The sequence below is a fragment of the Maylandia zebra genome, linkage group LG1, assembly GCF_041146795.1.
Source record: "Maylandia zebra isolate NMK-2024a linkage group LG1, Mzebra_GT3a, whole genome shotgun sequence".
Taxonomy (NCBI): Eukaryota; Metazoa; Chordata; class Actinopteri; order Cichliformes; family Cichlidae; genus Maylandia; species Maylandia zebra.
The window spans coordinates 7,154,885-7,172,296 of NC_135167.1; the positions used below are offsets into that span (position 1 = coordinate 7,154,885).

General features: G+C 39.6%; 1 protein-coding gene across 3 annotated transcripts in view; it reads left to right on the forward strand.

Annotated features, from left to right (window-relative positions):
• ntrk3b (neurotrophic tyrosine kinase, receptor, type 3b) overlaps positions 1–17,412 on the forward strand; it is a 224,195-nt gene that overhangs the window by 113,619 nt on the left and 93,164 nt on the right. Inside the window, exons 8-11 of one of the 3 annotated variants that reach the window (XM_004539757.2) lie at positions 5,752–6,051; positions 6,635–6,649; positions 9,295–9,338; positions 11,608–11,701. In XM_004539757.2, the coding sequence (XP_004539814.1) occupies positions 5,752–6,051; positions 6,635–6,649; positions 9,295–9,338; positions 11,608–11,701 (453 nt within the window). Of the gene's footprint in view, positions 1–5,751; positions 6,052–6,634; positions 6,650–9,294; positions 9,339–11,607; positions 11,711–17,412 lie in introns of all 3 variants that reach the window. The other 2 variants (XM_004539756.2, XM_004539758.2) reach the window with 2 other exon arrangements.

Here is a 17,412-nt window from a genome sequence, read left to right on the forward strand (position 1 = left end):
TTATGCACATTTGCATTATTGCATAAAGAGAAAATTATTGCCTTAGTACTTTGCCATTCATGGTCTATATTAATGCTGCCCATATTAAGTGAAGGTAAGTATGTTGTAATAAAATAGTTGCCTATTATGACTAATTAGTTCGACTAATATCATAATCTGCATGGCTGTTTATGTTTAATATCATCGAGGTTAATGGTGGGACATTAAGAATCACAACTGCATTCAGTTTTTATTTAAAAAAGATGAATATACTGTGTGCACACTGTGGAAAAATATTACCAGTAAACAATGACAACAAGAACATAGAGCAATTAAGAAAAAAAGAAGCATAAGGGCTGTTTTAATTCTTTTTTAAGCCTTTGCTTTCAATTTGCAGTGATTTTATGTCAAATGTTAAGGAAAATGTGTTGCTACAGTGAAAAGACATGCTGATTTTCTTTTACGCTGACTAATTTTCATTTTCAGTTATTAAGATCTGTAGCCAGATCATTTAACTGAAACAAATGCTAAAGGCTTGAAGTTTTGTCCAAAAATTGGAGGTGTTCAGGTTCTCACTGTGTTCGGATCTAAGCCAAATGTAGAAGTATTCTGTAAAGCATGGCCTCTTCTCTTAGGAAATCAAATCTACCCTGTAAGTTGACAGGTCACCTAACTCTGCCAGAATTTCTGCCTGATTGGTTATTGTTTTCACTACAGTTTAAATGGGGTCACAACATCTGATTAACTCCTGATCCAATCAATGATCTGCCTCCCATATTTCGCATATTAGGAACGACACATGCATGGGGTAACAGGCAGTGCTGCTATAATCTTTCTTTGGGCAAATCTTAATACAACACTGCAACAAACCCATTCTGTACACCTGCGAGAGACAGCGGTGCAATCTCAATAAGCAGATATCTGCATATGAATATACAGAATCTGTAGGCAAGGTGTAAAAAATAGTACCTTAAGCTTCCTTGTTTATGTTTTTAGTCCACTAGTCTGAGTAATTTTGACCAATAACACTTGAGTAGAGGGTTTGTATGCCGTTAAACAGTCTGTGTGGAGAGCAGAAGAGGAATTGCATTTGCGGGAAAAAATAGTCTAACCATAATCAGCTTTATGCTTTTTCAGAAATGCATATGGTTGTAAATATCAAGGATTAGCAGATAATTAAAATCCGTAAAGTCAGTCAACATACAGAATATAAGTTGTAATGCAAAGAACCATGAATCAAATGCTGGAATCCAGATAATTTCTCTACATAGAGATAACATGTCAGTACTAGATGAAAACATGGTATAAGAGCCTTCAACCTTTTTGGCAGCTAACTTTAACCTGCTAAAGTTTTGACAGCGTTTCACAGTTTTTGATTGTTTTTGTTACTGTGGCAGCATGCTAACTTTCCATAATCAGCTGTCAAGACAAAGAGCGTCCGATGAGAATGGGGATGTTGAAAAGCAAACTAAAATGGAAAAAATTTGTTATATGATCTTCAGGGGAACATGAATGTCAGTTGTCAGTTTCTAAGAAATCAGAATGTAAGTTCCATCTGAAGATTGCAGAAGATGAAAGATTTGGGAAATATCATATTCAGCAGTACTCTTTTTTTGTACAAAAAATTATTATCATCCCTCCAGCAGTCAATGAGATATTTTCGTGTGGACACAAGTGGTGAGCCCAAAGCCATGCTGCTAGCATGGCTGAAAAAAATGTTAATCTATCATGTTGTTTGCTCAGTTAGAGGGAAACAACCCCAATTAACCCAGCTATAACAGGAATACTTAACACTTGACTGAAGTCACCATAACATTTGTATTGTGTCCCTCAGTAGTTGTTTCTTGGTTATTAAATCTTATTTCCTCACTTGTCATGGATCTTCTAACCAAGACTCAGATGCTTAAAATTTGGAATTATGTTGCTCTGTTGTTGAAGACATTAATCAGTAAAGCCTGCTGGTTTAGTGATTACTTGGAATGAAATCTTGTTACCTACCACTGTGCAAGTGGTTTATCTACACTGGAGGCCATCAGCTTGTCTGGGGACTGTCATGGTTTGGTAAAAATCTGCGAGATTTGGTGCAATTAATAATCCAGTTTACTAAAAGATAGAAAATTTCAAAGTATCAGCGATAAAATGGCATTTGAACTGTTTGCAGCTTTATTGCAGAAACTTTATAGCACATAATAGTCGATGTGATAGCAAATTCTGTGCCAGTCCTAAAATTGTAGCGACTAATAAGTGTATAGCACATGTAATACTGCTCTTGTTATCTTTTTTAAGACATAATGAATAAATGTAAGCATTAAATGTATATGTATGCAGTAAATGTATGTAATATGAGCCTATACATTTTGAAAAAGGAGTTCCTTAGCCGAACACTGTGGATTAATAAAAATGCAAAGATATGTGGAATTGTTCTGATGCTCAATCAGCCAAAACGCAAAAATATAATAAATTGCTCTATAAAATACCTCATTTTAATTAAAACTTTAAATCAAGTGTGGGCAGTATGAATGCTTGGAGCCAAGAATTCTTGGTGTTTTTTTTGTGCATAAAATGTCTTTCATGGCAGCTTTGATGGGCTTATGTTGGGGACAGAATATATCATGTATTAATGACACTGACTGTCTGAGAGAATAATTTAAAACAGGGGGGAAAAAACTTCTTTATCAAGCAGAACAGCCAAATTATGCAGGTACATTTAGAATGCAATGAGGTGTTGCACAGCTACAAACCAAGTGAAATTGATGTAGCTAATTAGCAAGAATGTACCCTCCAGCCCACATGAAAGCTCTGCCTTGATTATGAGTGGAAAGAAAAGGAGAAAGGAGTCTCACCCTCAGCTATGATAAAGCAATGATTTGGTAACCACTCCAACGTATTTCTAATATCCCAACCATGAGTTACAGTATATACTTGAGCTCTTACATAAGTTTACCCAGTGGATTGGCCCCGGGCAGATTTGGGACAGTGTATTCAAAGCCAGTATTAATCAAAGGTGCCTGACATCCTTCTCTTTGTAGCAAGCCTCCTCTTGTAGAACTCAATCTATTGTAGCTGTTTGCGATGCATCATGCTATAGGACAGGGGAGATTTGTCACCAATTCAAACACTCCCTACTGGAGCAGAGCTTGCTAAGGACCATGCTAGAATGACAGATTGACTTTGTACCATGTAGTCTTCAGGGTTTCCTCCACATGGACAGTCTATGGATGTACATCCCCAGGCTTTTTTTTTTTCTCTCCTGTTGACACTCTGCTGGTGCTGCAAATTAACTTATTAATTTTTCACCACATGCTCTGATGGTAATTACATTTCCTCCCCTGTGCAGCCTATTGTCTCTGGAAATGTCATAAAATAGCTTAAACTGCTTCTCTGATTAGGGAGTAATCTGATTGACAGCGAAATTACCAGCCGTCAAGTAACATTCTCTGCATTCAAAGATGAGTTCCCTATTTTAGTGAAACCGTAATTAAACACAATGCAAATTCTGCAGGCACATTGTTCTTTTGCTGTGTGGAACAATAGCTGCTCTACAGCAGCGTGGACTCACATGTTTTCCTCCTTTAGTGCCGTAGCCAAAGTGTAGCTCTCTATTAAGAGTATGGCACTAATTTACACCTGTATTAGTAGCTCTGCTCCCTCATTAGCTGTACAGGTAGAGCAGGGCGTAATCTCTAATTAAGGATAATTAATGGGGAAATTATGTGATTGAATCCCTGCTGTGACTCTACATGTACAGGTGCTGCTTCTAACAGGTTAAACTTAATCGCAATGGGCTTTAGCCCCGGGGAATATGAAGCAATATCTGTCCCACGAAGCTGTTGCCTCCCCTGTCACCGCCAGCCACGATGTCGTATCTGTAGTTAGGCTGGAACATGGCATTTGAAATACACCACCAGTGTTACCACTAGATAACATTACAACTAGCCTTGTATTCAATGTTCTTGCTGATCAAACGCATGTAGTTATCAAAGCTTGTCATCTGTATGAGCACCACGAGGACACCATGTAGTTATAGACTGCTATGTGGCACAGTAATGACTTATATTGTATTGACCGAGACTGAGCTGACAGCCGAGCTGAGGGGAAAATGGATCAGTCACTAACTGTCCATCAACAAGAAAATTTCTTTTTCTTCCTCTCTGTCTGTTTTTTTCTCTCTTTAGGCTGTATAGTTCTATAGACACCCTCACTCCTTCCTCCTCCTCCTCCTCCTCTGTTTCTTTACTGTCATCTGTTCTCTTTTCTTGTTGCACTCAAAATCACAGCTCTGCACACGCCCCCACACCATCCCATTCGCACATACACAAGCCGTAGCCTTTAGTTCAGTTGAATGACTTCATTGTCACTATTGTCTGTCACCAAAGCAATTTTTTTTAAATGACGGCTTTCACACACCAATAAATAGTTTGTTCAAGTCTTTAAAGGGCGATCATTTGGATTGAAAACATGAGCTATCAGTGACAGAGCTGAAAGTGACAGTAACTTTTATTATCAGCTTATCTGGCAGGCATTTCAAATTAATTAGTCACAGTGTATTACTGCTAATAATTAAGCATGATTGCAGTGTTTACAATTACAGCTGTGTTACGCTCAAATGCGTTTTTAGCTCTTCCAAAATCATCACTGGATGGCCAACCATCACAGAGATGCAGACAAAGTATTACTACGTGGATATAGATAAGACTCAGTCTCTCTTGGAACGGATCCATAATGTTGACCTCAGTGTTGCACATGAAAAATAGCAGAAATGATTGTGTAAGAAATAAGAAAGAGAGAAAAGTTTCAACCCATGCCTACTTTCTCACCTTCGCACAGCTGGCCAGTCAAGGCATGAAGTGGGTGTGAAAGCCAGATTGACCGTCTTAGAAAGCTACAAGAATTGACGCTATTTCTGACACTAGGAGAGTGTCGGGGTAGGGAATTTCTGGAACATGTTGACAATCTGACAAGCAGCTCTCTTTTGCAATCACTTTCTTTGATCGCAGTGACAAACTGCTCACTCTCGGTTGTGAAACTGCAGGTGGAGACTCACTGGTGAGGCTGAATGACCGCGTTAAATCATACCTGCAACCCTGATCTAATTGAATAAATAGGTTTATCAATGATATCACGAACGCGTGTGCGTATGAGCGGTGGAGGTGACAGAGAGGCACTGCCAGGTAATACTGACTGCCAAATATTTCCTTTTAATTCTGTAGTAGCAAAATTCACTCATTACGTAGACAAATCAGTGGGTGAATTGTTTATGAAATGTATCTGATGATATTAAAGTGACAAAGTGCCTCTCAGCTTGGCGGCATTGTTGATTCAGAGGTGTGTTGCTGCATGTCAGGAAAGAGGAGCTCTGTGCTTGTTTAAGCAGAGGAAATTTTTCAGTTTATATCAAGCCCGAAGAGACCTTCTATATATTTCGTTCTTCACCCAATCCAATGTACTTCTGCAACATGCAGCACCCAGTAAAAGGCTCATTGCCACTCCCAGGAAAGAAACCTGCCTGTAAATGTCATTGTTCCCCAGAACAAGCCTGCGCTGTTTGGTATGCTGCTGTATTTTTTTTACGGTTATTCAGAGAATTAGTACAGGTTTTCACCACCCCAAGGGCTGTGGAAATTTCTCAGCACATAGGGCTTGTATTATGTCAAACACCAAACAGGCAGACTGATGAGGATTTTAATAAGCAAATAACTTTTGATCTGCTCCTTCATGTGTGAATGTGTAGGTATGCGTTCATTGTTTCAAATGTCTCCTTTCCCACTGCAGTTCCTCCAGTCATCCTGAGACTGGCTGAGCCTGAGCAGCGGCTTGATACCTGCATTGAATTCACGGTTCGGGGTTACCCCAAGCCCGAGCTGCGCTGGTTCCACAAACAGAAGGAAATTATTAAAAATGACTACATCCGGACTGAAATGGACTCCTACCAGGACTATCTCGAGGGCTGTCTGACCTTCCAGAACCCAACTCACATCAACAATGGCAACTATACCCTGGAGGCCAGCAACGCTCTGGGAACGGTCACCAAGACGGTGTATGGTCACTTCCTCGAGAACCCCGATGAGCCAGGTGAATGGATAACAACTTTTTATAGACATTTCATTCTAGGTGGCAAGTGATGTGCATTTGGCAGCACTGATAGTGAACGCATGGGAAAAAGGCCTTTATACAAATGATAGTAGCGCTCAGTGTTTGTGCATTGCCTTTCTTCATTCCTCTGCATTTAAATAAGAATCAAAGAGGAAAGAATAAAATGCTGCCAAGTAACTCTCTGATTCCCATAAGAGCTGGCTCGGCCCACTTTTTGGGAGTGAGCATCACTGTTGGATTGCTTTTCTTTTTTAACTACCTGTTGTATGACTCACAGGTTGCGTCGCTGTTGGAAATTCTGTCGGGAGCATTTACTTTTTATTAAAATCTTCCTTCACAGGGCACAGGTTGCACGGTTGATCCCTGCTGGTTTTACAGCCGCCAGGGTTCATCCACAGTTCAGTCAGGTAGATTGTTCACTTGCGGTTCGTGCTGAGTTCACAGGGAGGGGGCCTAAGCCCACAAAGACTGGCAAATTTCTCCTTATGGTCAATATTGCAAGGTTAATACCTTGTGTCAATTTATTGACATAGCGTGACTTTTTCTGTCTTCTCTTTTGCAGACCCGGTGGAAGAAGGTGAGTGTGTCTATTTTCAAATGTAAGCCTGTCAAATTTTTGTTCAGCTTTGTTTTTTTCCTGTTTGTTTGGTAAATGTGCGCACACACACACACTACTTGTGTTTGACGAGCACAACTGACTCGGTAACAGTGGAGAAATTTGTTCACTTTGTGTTGCTATTCAGTTTTCTGATTGTGTTGTTAATGTCAGATGGCATTATCATCTTCCTTATTTAAATCATGGATCCCAGACAAAAAAAATCCAATTTCATTTTACATGGTTAATGATCACTCTATACACTAAACAAATACGTTATTCTTTACATACCCATGTCTTATGTTACTGTTAGTTGGGTCTCTAAACCAGGACAGCTGTCTCTCAGTGGTTCATGCCATCAAATTTCAGCAGACACTTCTCTGCCTTTTTTTATTACAGGAAATCGGGAATGTAGGAGAAAAACCAAAGCTTCCTCTGAAATATCAAATTTCCAAACATTACATGCACTGTCATAGTGAGTTTTTCTGCTCATTGGGGCCAGATTTACCACTTTATCAGTAGGAAATGCTGCAAAACTTATGAAAACAGAGTTAAAAGTCCAAAATCTATACCCTCCTTCACATTTTTCAAAGCTGTCCAGTGGACCGGATTGGAGTCTCTACCAGGCTGATTCTGGCCCACAAGCCTTATGTTTGATAACCCTGTTCTAGACCTTTCCTCCCATAGTAGAAAACAGTTTGGGGCATGAAAACCAGAAAATAACAATAAAAACATTTGTAATAGGCACACTTCAGTAAGTAAAAAAAGGATAGTCTTATAGATAATTCAGTTTTTAAAAAATAACCAGCAACAGTGTAAGCAGGTGAATTTCCAACCCTGTTAGCTGTTGATGTGCGATTGTTTGGGAAGCAGTGTAGTGTAAATGCAGTCATATTGCTGGAACAATGGTTTCGGCCCACTCTCGCTGCATCATAAATCTCCGATGTGCGATGTGCTGCCTGGCCTCAGGCTGTTGTGGCCGTCTCACTGTTAAACAAAGTGGGCTCGCCTGATCTCTGACCTTCATCAGCATCTTCTTCCATCTCCATATGAGGCCATTCTTTCTAATCAGGAATGTATTATAAAGCTGCAGCATGGCCAGAGATGGAGACGGATGGATGCTGACCCTGCGGCGAGCTGCATGAGGCAGGCGGCGACATCGCGTTGCTATACATGCACACAGTCACGCAGCTTCTGGGAGTGAGGCAGGTGAGGGAGAGGTGTTTAGAGTGTGAAACATTATGGCAGCAGAGCGCGAGGGAGTTCAGCCATACAAGAGAGACTGACAGGCTGGCTGATACTAACAGTGATGAGGAGAGAGGAGGGCAGAGGGAGGAGAGGAGAGAGGGATGAAGGCTTGGAGGGAGATGGTAGTTAGGACACACACACTCGCACTTCAGTGTGTCTGAGCCAGTAGCAGCCAGTCTACCATGTGGCCATTAATTTGCCCACAATTACTCTCTGATGTCCTGGCTGGAAGCCTCAGACTAGAGCACAAGTTCATTTCATTTCATGGCTCTGTCTCATGACACTCTCTATGCCAAACTCTTGTGTGTATAGGTGCAACATCTAGTATTTAAACATGAAGAAATTAGTCCTGCTGACCGCGGATTTCTGCAGCTGGAGCTGAGTACAACAGAAAATTGACGTCCTGTGCAGCTATATAATTTTTGTGCCTTTTTCAGCTGATTTCATTTTACCTGATTTAATATTTGTCAGTCAATATTGTGTTACCTTCTTTTGATTTTTTTCTGCTTGTATAATTGTGTATAATTGCTAAGCAGCTTGTTGTAATTATTCTGTCTTTCGTATGTGCAAGCACGACCATGTCTTTGTTCAACTGTTCTAAAAACTCACAATGTCTTTTTGTTACTTTTTATGTGAGACTTGAGTCTGACTGGATGGCAAATTTCAGGCTTTGGTAGGAAACTTGTGACAGGTGTCAGATTTGAATATGCATTTGTTCCTCTACAGACTTTTAACTCAACACCACAAAATTTATATTAAAAAAAACCACACACACACTCTGGTCGCCGACATTGTCTCTAGCAATGTTTGATGGATCAAACAAGTGAAGGCGACACGCTTCATGCTTGTGTCAAAATGCTTCTAAAAGAAGGGCAAAGTCTGTTTATGTTTTGAGGCACAACATTTGTACACTATTTATTTCCAGCAGTTTATGTTAAACACACACACAAATGAGAAAACTGCAAATGGATATTTTCAGCTGGCAGTGAGACCCATCTGAAAACATTAATCACACCATTTGGCTTCATGGAGATACTGAAAATATGCTCTCAATTATATATACTAGAGAGCACATCAGGTCACCTAATTCGAGTCTGTTAGGCTGTGCTTTAACCCGTGTAAATGTTTCGCCTATTTAGTGTGATAACGGGTGCATAAACAGGTTCATGCAGTGGAATAACACCACTGCAGATTAAAAAAAACTGCTTATTCTTTTTTATCCGCTGTTTTGTACTTTTTTTCCCTGAGAATACACAGTATGAAGTGTAAAATCATTATACATATTTACTTTAAAAGGACTGTTGCAGTAAACTGCAGTCATTAGAGTGTTTTTTCCTACCACAGCCACTGATGTCTGCTTTTGTGCTTCTGTGTTGCAGTTACGCCGCCACATCCAAGACCACCAGACGAAGATACATTTGGGGTGAGTTTTCTCCTTAATGATGTTGATGAAACAGCTGCTAAAGATGGGGCCCCTGGTCTCAGCAGAAAGCTGATGTGTGTTTCAACACAAGCATAAACTACTTTTTATTTGTCAAAGACCCCTTGCAGGGCTATTTGCTTGCCTTGACATGCAGCGCTGAGCTTCAAAGGCTACAACACAGCAAACAATGTTACAGTCAGAGTTATATGTTTGGACTTTAATGATGCTGATGATGGTATCCTGCAGTGGATGATGCTGTTTTGAAATGTTATTTAACGTGGGGGATTTTGTACAGTTTCTGAAACCAGTGCTGGTGAGTTATTCCACTGGATTTCAATAATGTGCTTTTAATAGACTTTTTTAATAGCACACATGTTGACATGTGCTAGCAGAAACTCCAATAACATCAATAATGGCTGCTGTTATTGAGGTGGAAAGTTTCCGGGACTTGTACATCCATGCTTCCCTGTCATATCCTAATGGAAGCGACACACTGTTAGCGGTAATTATGCCCGTGCTTTTCCTACAATGGCCAGCTCAAATATCTGTAATCAAAAAAACCCTGCAGTAACATCACTGCGTCTCTGCTGCTACATCTGCTTGCTGCCAAATTTGCCACTGATGGTGTTTTAGAATTTTTGCTTAGGGAAAATTAATAAAACTAGAAAAATATGTGGTCCCTAGCTTTAGTCCTAATGTTACAGTTATAGCTTTACTACAGAGGCTGTTAAAAAAAACACATACCATCCACAGAAATACCCTCTGATTTTTTTTTTTTTTTGCTCTACTTGCTTAAGTTGCTCTTTCATTAAATATAAATACAAGACAGAATTGCAATTCCTACAACTTTACAGCTATCAACAGTTTTGGTCACTGTAGATAGTTTCTTCTGTCATAACAACTACATGGGGGTGAAATTTGTTATAGCTCGCCCTTTCACATTTTAGTAATATTTTTTATTCAGATTATTGTCATTATTGTTCTTTTTAGTAATTTTCATTAAAGCTTGACGTTATGCATATTGATGATGAGACTACTTTGAGTGACAGGTGGGTGCCAACTAAGCCACTAGTTATAGGCAGCGCCTCCGCTAGTGTTTGTGGCGTTGCTCCCTTTACGAGTATTTGTATTGCATATTGTTGTCTGACAGACATAATGGCTTGGAACACAGTTAATTGTACTAAAAGCCCGTCTATGCTCCAGTTTTGATGAGTGAAATTACAGCATTCTCTTTGCATATTAATATGTACTAATTAGAATGTATCCGTGTGATGTACCCAGAAATACTATGGATGCACCAGGCTACCAAGCTTACCCATACTGGGCAATAGTTTATCATATCACTCTCACCTATGTGGTCACTTCTGGCCAAAGGGTTTCATAGCCAAACAGTGTTGCACACTGGCACACAGTTTCCGTACTTAAATTATCCAACAGTGTTCAGATAAATACATATTTATATGCAGTATAACATGAGTTTCATTTTGGTTCTGTGTCAGTGTCGCTATATACCTTTTGTCTACCTAATAACATTATATTGGATTCAACACAACTCTTTGTGGGATTATTTTGACTACAGATAACAGTGTTGGGCTACCTCAATATTGAAATTGCCATACAAAAACTACAGTATCTGTATGTGCATTTTAATTAACAAATTATTAAGTTTCAAAAATTCTAGTTCTGTTTAAAATGGCATAATATGAATAAACATGGATTAATTGACCTTGAGTTAAATTGCTTAACCAGACTGTAAACTGTGAGTAATGTCAGATTTTCACTGTAAAATACAAAATGCAATCATCAAACAATTACTTTTTAAAAAAAATGAAAGATCCAGAGCAGCAAAAATCAAATATTGTGTGTGGTTCTCATCATCACCTGTAGGTGACGATAAACCCATAAAAAGAAGTTGTGTGCTGCATTTTTAAACATCCTGGTTTATTCAGTTTAAATCAAAAATAACAGGTTTTGATGAGGAGGATAAGCAGGATTTTCCAAAGCAGCAGCAGTCACTTAGAGTCACATCATACAGTAAGTCTGGCTGTAGATGAGAATCGTATTTAAATTACATTCTGTCAACCAGAACACATCACAAACAGGACAGATTTTAACTTTCTTCCACACTGGTGTAATCTACAAGAAAGCAGTTGTCAAAATCTAGTCCCTTAAACTCTGCTTAAGGTGATCAGAAATTTGGAAGGGATTATGATGTGAACACATTCCTCTGATGGCTGCGTGAATCTGACACAGCATCTCATTTCTGCAGGTTTCCATTGCTGTGGGTTTGGCGGGCTTTGCTTGCGTCCTCCTCCTAGTCCTTTTTGTTCTCATCAACAAATACGGCCGGCGCTCCAAATTCGGTATGAAAGGTAAGTCTACACAGATAGTGAGACAAGCAGATCGTCAGGCAGACAGTTAGCTTTGTTTTTCGCCTTTCTGGCAGTTGCATCATTGTGCAGAATCCATTCCTCCAGCTAATCTTCTCTTCAGTACGTTTGTTCGCTAGAAAATGTACATGTGCGGCTACTGTAGAAGTCCTACTTTTTACTGCATGTTTACTGAACCACTGCTGCTCTTTAGTCATATCCTCAAGAGAACTCAATTAGAATAATAATGCTTTTTTGTCCCTTTGGAATCGGATATAAATTGTCTTTGTGACTGTTTTGTGTTGCTGTATGCAACATGTAACTGGGTGCTATCCATAAATGTCTGTGCATAAAGACAAATCAATATCTGTGCTAGAGGAGAGTACACTTGCCATCGTGATACTGTGCATAGGCCTTATACAAATAGGTGAAAAATTAAAAAACAAAAACAAACATGAATCGTCTTAATAAAGTGCTGCCAGAACAGCTTCAGTGCTTCTCCTGATTGAGCCTTCAGGACTATACTGGAGGGACTGAACATAATTCTTCTGAAAGGATATCCTCTCATTTGGTGTTTTGATGACAGTAGAGGAGAGAGCCGTCTAACACATGGTCCAGAATCTCCCACAGGAGTTCAGCTGGGTTGAGGTCTCGTGACAGGGAATGCTGTAGCGTATGAGTCACATCATTTTCATCAACAGCATTGTCATCCTGGAAAAGACCTCTCCCATTAGAATAGAAATGTTTCATCACCCTGAACAACTTTGTAATGACCCTTCCTTCTAACAAGACAAGTGGGCCCAGGGCATGCAACCAAAATGCCCCCATGGAAACCACCACAGGGCTCAAGCATTTGAGTTTTTCCCATAATTTGAGACCCGTCTGTATATTCGCTGCATGCTATGTAGGGCGATCACAGAAGGGATCATGAATTAATTAATGGACTTGGGGCTGTCGATCATGATGAGGAATTCAATAGGATTAATGTGGCTTTTGTGCATGCTGAGCTTTCACTTTGGTTCAGCTCCAGGTTTGCTTATCTCTTCAGCGTTGGCGTCGTAGAAGAGGAAAAAGGCGCCTTAGTGATGATCTAGGCGTATAGAGCAGTTCGGAGAGGAGAGGAGGGGGCGGCAGTGGCTCAGGTCCCGCTGGTCCAGGTTCAAGCGTTGACATGCCCAGGAGCCAACCACATCTCCTGACCAGTTTATGGGCTGAGCATTTGCATGTGTTTGGTGGTTTGTGGTGGGTTGTTTTTGTGGATGACTCAGAACAGACACAATTCCTGAGTCACTTTATGACAAGGTGTGCAGATTCTATATCCAGATTTTTTTCGTTTCTGTCAGCTTCTAGCACTTGTCCCTTTTCCTTCTTTAATCCAAATATTTTCTAATTGCATACAATCATGACCCGCACCTCAGACCATGCATGTTCTTCATATGCACTGTAAGTACAGTGTATAGTGTAAGTAGCATTAGCTACTTCCACCTTTTAATTAAGCACTTTACAGGATTAGAGTTCGTTACCTACCTCGGTAAAGAACTCTCTGCTGCAATTATTTGGAGGATGCCAATTATTGCACTGGCCTAAAGCTGGCTCTAATCAAGGATGAGTCTCAGAGTTAATGAGGCTTTATAGACATGTTTGTAATGTCATAGGGACTTTTTATTTTTATTTCTAGCTTTCCTAACAAATAGGTTTATGGAATAAAAGCAAAAGCAATAGTTTTTTTTATGCAGCATGACAGCAGTTGGACCTTCTGCATTTGTCTATACGAGATAAGATTTCATTGACACTACAGCTGCTTGTTAAAGAAGCTTCTGCTTTACTATAACTTTCTCATGTCTTTATTCAGTAGGTGGAAATGTATTTTACACCCAGCAGACCTGTGTGATATTTATTTACGCCCCCAAGTATGAGTTGCTATTGTCATTTTTTATTTGATTCACAACTTAATATATGCAGCATCAGAAAATCAATATAAATCTGAGTGGAGAACTCACTGCCAGAGATCTGGTTTCCAATGTTACCTTTATTTTATACCTACTATCTATTGAAAGGAGAGGCAGTGCTTCATGTTGTTGTCAACACTTAGAGGTTAGTGTGTCTCGATGCTCAACTCTTTGCAAAAGGTTGCTCAAATTCAGTTTTAGTCCTTTCCAAGGAGAAGCGGAAAGGTAATTCTTGATGGGAAGGTACAACTTCAGCTCAGGGGTTGTTTTTTTTTTCTTTAAATCACTAAGTGCCATGCAGTTCTCCATCAACACTTACTGCTTCATGCCGTATGTTAAGATTCCCCCGCTTTGCTCCAAGACACATTTCTCAACAATTTCTGTTCAGACACTTGAAAAGCATTTCTCATAGATTTTTCTCTTGTCAGAATGTTTCCTAGAGTAATTTAAGTTTAGCTGCCTCATTCAAGATAACAAATAGTTTTATAAATGACTGTAATAGTGAGGGGGAAAATGAGCACTTTGAAGCTTGAGCAAATCACCAAGTTGAACCATTAGCATTGCTGAAATATACTAGTCTCTTGCATAAATGTCAGCACCATGTAAGGATGTGTAGATGTCAGTTCCTGTATCTGGTACTGTGCTGTACCGTGCTCATTTGTTTGTTCTTATATTTACTTTCGTTTCACTTTAAAACATTAACTGGCTACCTGGTGGGGCAGGTAGGTGGACAAGGCGCAGTATTGTGGAAATATGTGTATGTGTATTTATGTAAGATATCTGAAAACACAGCAGGCGTGCAATGAAACAGTAGTTACCAGCTTTGCAGCCAATACTGCAGAGATAAGAGAAAATGTCTAGAGACAACCCAGTGCTGCTTTTCCACAGTGCCATTTGTAGATGATTCAGGATTCTGTTGCCTTGTCAGCATATTGGAGCCATAATGGAGATTCCCAGTCATCAACACATCACAGAAAGAGGACTAACAAAGCTGTAAAACTGACAAAAGTTCATAAACATTACAAGTGACATAGCAATGCCAGCCAAGTCTCTCTTATCAGCTTAGCTATGCAGTGTATTGATGAGGACTTCAGGGTTCAGCAGGTGAGTTTGATGATGTGCTTCAGCACCAAAAACATTCAAGGTCATGAGTGTGAATGCAATAGCAAAATTGTGCATATTTATTTTGCTACAGTCAGGAAGTGAGGAAAAACCGATGAAATATCTGTGGAAAAAAAGCTTTTGATAAAATAGCAGTGCAGCGCAACAGAGAAAAAAGCTTTTTGCCACCTGCATTTTTTTCCACAGTTAATTTGAGCATTCACTATAACTCCAACATATATATACGCAACGTTGATGTAGTTCAGTGGAAATAAGAGATACTACTATACTGTACGACTTAAAGATAGGTGATGTCAGTGTGGACTCTTTCAAGACGTCATGCTGCTTTGTAATAAAGCCCCTGATGTGACCACATTGTGTGTATTTTCCCCTCCCACACTTGTTCTGAAGAATCAGCTGGAAGGCTTGAAGAAGTCATTACCTTTGGATGGAGCCATAATGGATTTTAGCTCCACTAAATCACTGTGGCTCTTTTGGTAGTTGGAGTTTGATCACTGACCGTTTCTGGGCATCCAATAAAAAAGTTTATTTTTTTCCTTTTCATTTGTTGTGTGTGTGTGTGTGTGTGTGTGTGTGTGTGTGTGTGTGTGTGTGTGTGTGTGTGTGTGTGTGTGTGTGTGTGTGTGTGTGTGTGTGTGTGTGAACTGCAGTCAGTTGATTTGCTGGTATGTCAAGGTTTAACGCCAGATCAGTCCCCTGGCTGCCCTGCATTTACAGCTCTGACTGATACACAGCTGTTTGGTTTATGTGGTTGTAATCGTGGTTATATGAAAGATACTTTACACACACGTGTGTGTGTGTGTGTGTGTGCGTGCGTGCGTGCATATCTACTCATACTGTAGATAACCTGTTGCTTTAATCAATATGTTGTCAACTCACCTCCCAGCTAAAACATCTTGCAGCCTAAGCATCAGCCTCATCTTTCAAATTGTGACTCACACCAGTGGGCTTTGAAGTGTCTTTCACGCAGATTTTTGTCAGCAGGGAATCAATAATGCTTCTTTAGAAAAAGACACTCAGCATGTCAGTAATAAGTATTGAGCTCCCCTGTCATCTTTTCTTATGTTCTGGGGGGAATTACCCCACCCCTGCTGCTGGAAATGCAGCCAATATACAACAAAATGTATATCATTTTGTCACCTTCCCAGTCTTTTCAATAAAACCTTGTGAGTCGTAAAGGAGGAATGCAGTAGACTGGCCCTGTTAAACTGGCTGCAGAACCATGAAACTTTGCAAATTAAACTCAAGTAAAAATATTTTTGCATCTAACATTGATCCCAGTAGTTAAACCTGGGTTGGGGATTCGTTAACAAGGTTAAAAATTCTAAAAATCCATTATTGTGAATAGCCTTCATATGCTCCTTCTTGTGTTCTCACTCAAATTTTTTGTCGTCATTACAACATATCCAGTTTTGAATTTTCTAAATCAAGTAGATTCAAGCCAATTCCGAGGGTCCCGGCGGACTTTGGGAATCGATGCCTCATTCTGCTGCACATATCCGAGCTCATCCACAATAGCTGCTGGCAGTTGCTATGTGTTTACACAATGAGAAAATGATACAGGCACTATTTCTGGCCGCATTTCACTACAGAGTTTTGATTGGAAACATACAGTGAAGGAACAAACATGTCAGGGGAAAGTGACAAATGATGAGTGAAGTGTTTATACATCAGCACTGCAGAGACTAATGTTTCATAATAAACTATGAGAAACTTGTTCAGTCTGCTATTTTTAGTTTATCACCTACAGTGCACTCACATAGCTTTATATACACCTTTTTGTTATTTGTCATATCGACAGAACAAAGTGATTTTCGTTTTGTTTACCACTCACAACCATCTTGTTTTCCTGTTTCACCTTACAGGTTCAAAATTTCTACTACAACACAGTCACTTTATGCTTTTATTTAGTTTTTATTGTACAGTAACTTTTATTTTTAGCAATTAGGTCCATTTGATGTTAGGCATCTCAATTTAACACTTAACATACTAGAGCATATAGTATATTTAAATTTTAGGAAAAGCTTCATTATTATTGTTATTATTATTATTGTAATTTAATTGAAACATGTAGACTTCAGTTATTCTATATTGATTATACATTATTTATATCCAAGATATAAATAGAGTCTGAAGGAAGAGTGAAGAGATACACAATCCAAGGTGCTTAAGGTCCAGTCTGAAGTTTCTGTAGTCTGTGACAATTTGAGGTGCCATCTGCTGGTGTTGTTGGTGGTGGGTCCGCTGTGTTTTATCAAGCCCAGAGTCAACAGAGCTATCTCACAGGAGAGGCAGGTTTGGATGCTTCATGCAGATTTACTTTTCCAACAGGACTTAGCACCTGCCCACCGCGCCTAAACTACTACCTAATGGTTTGCTCACTATATCATTACTGTGCATGACTAGCCAGGCAACTCGTCTGGCCTTAACCCTACAGAGAATCTATGGGCTATTGTCAAAGCGAAGATGAGACACACCTGATCCAAAACACCACTGTGAACACAACCTGGGCTTCAACACCTCAGGAGTATCAGAATGTGATTGCCTTCGTGTCACAAAACTGATGCAGTAACTGCCAGTAAAGAAGCCCCAATCAAGTATTAACTATGTGAAATGAATACTTTTAAGAAGCTA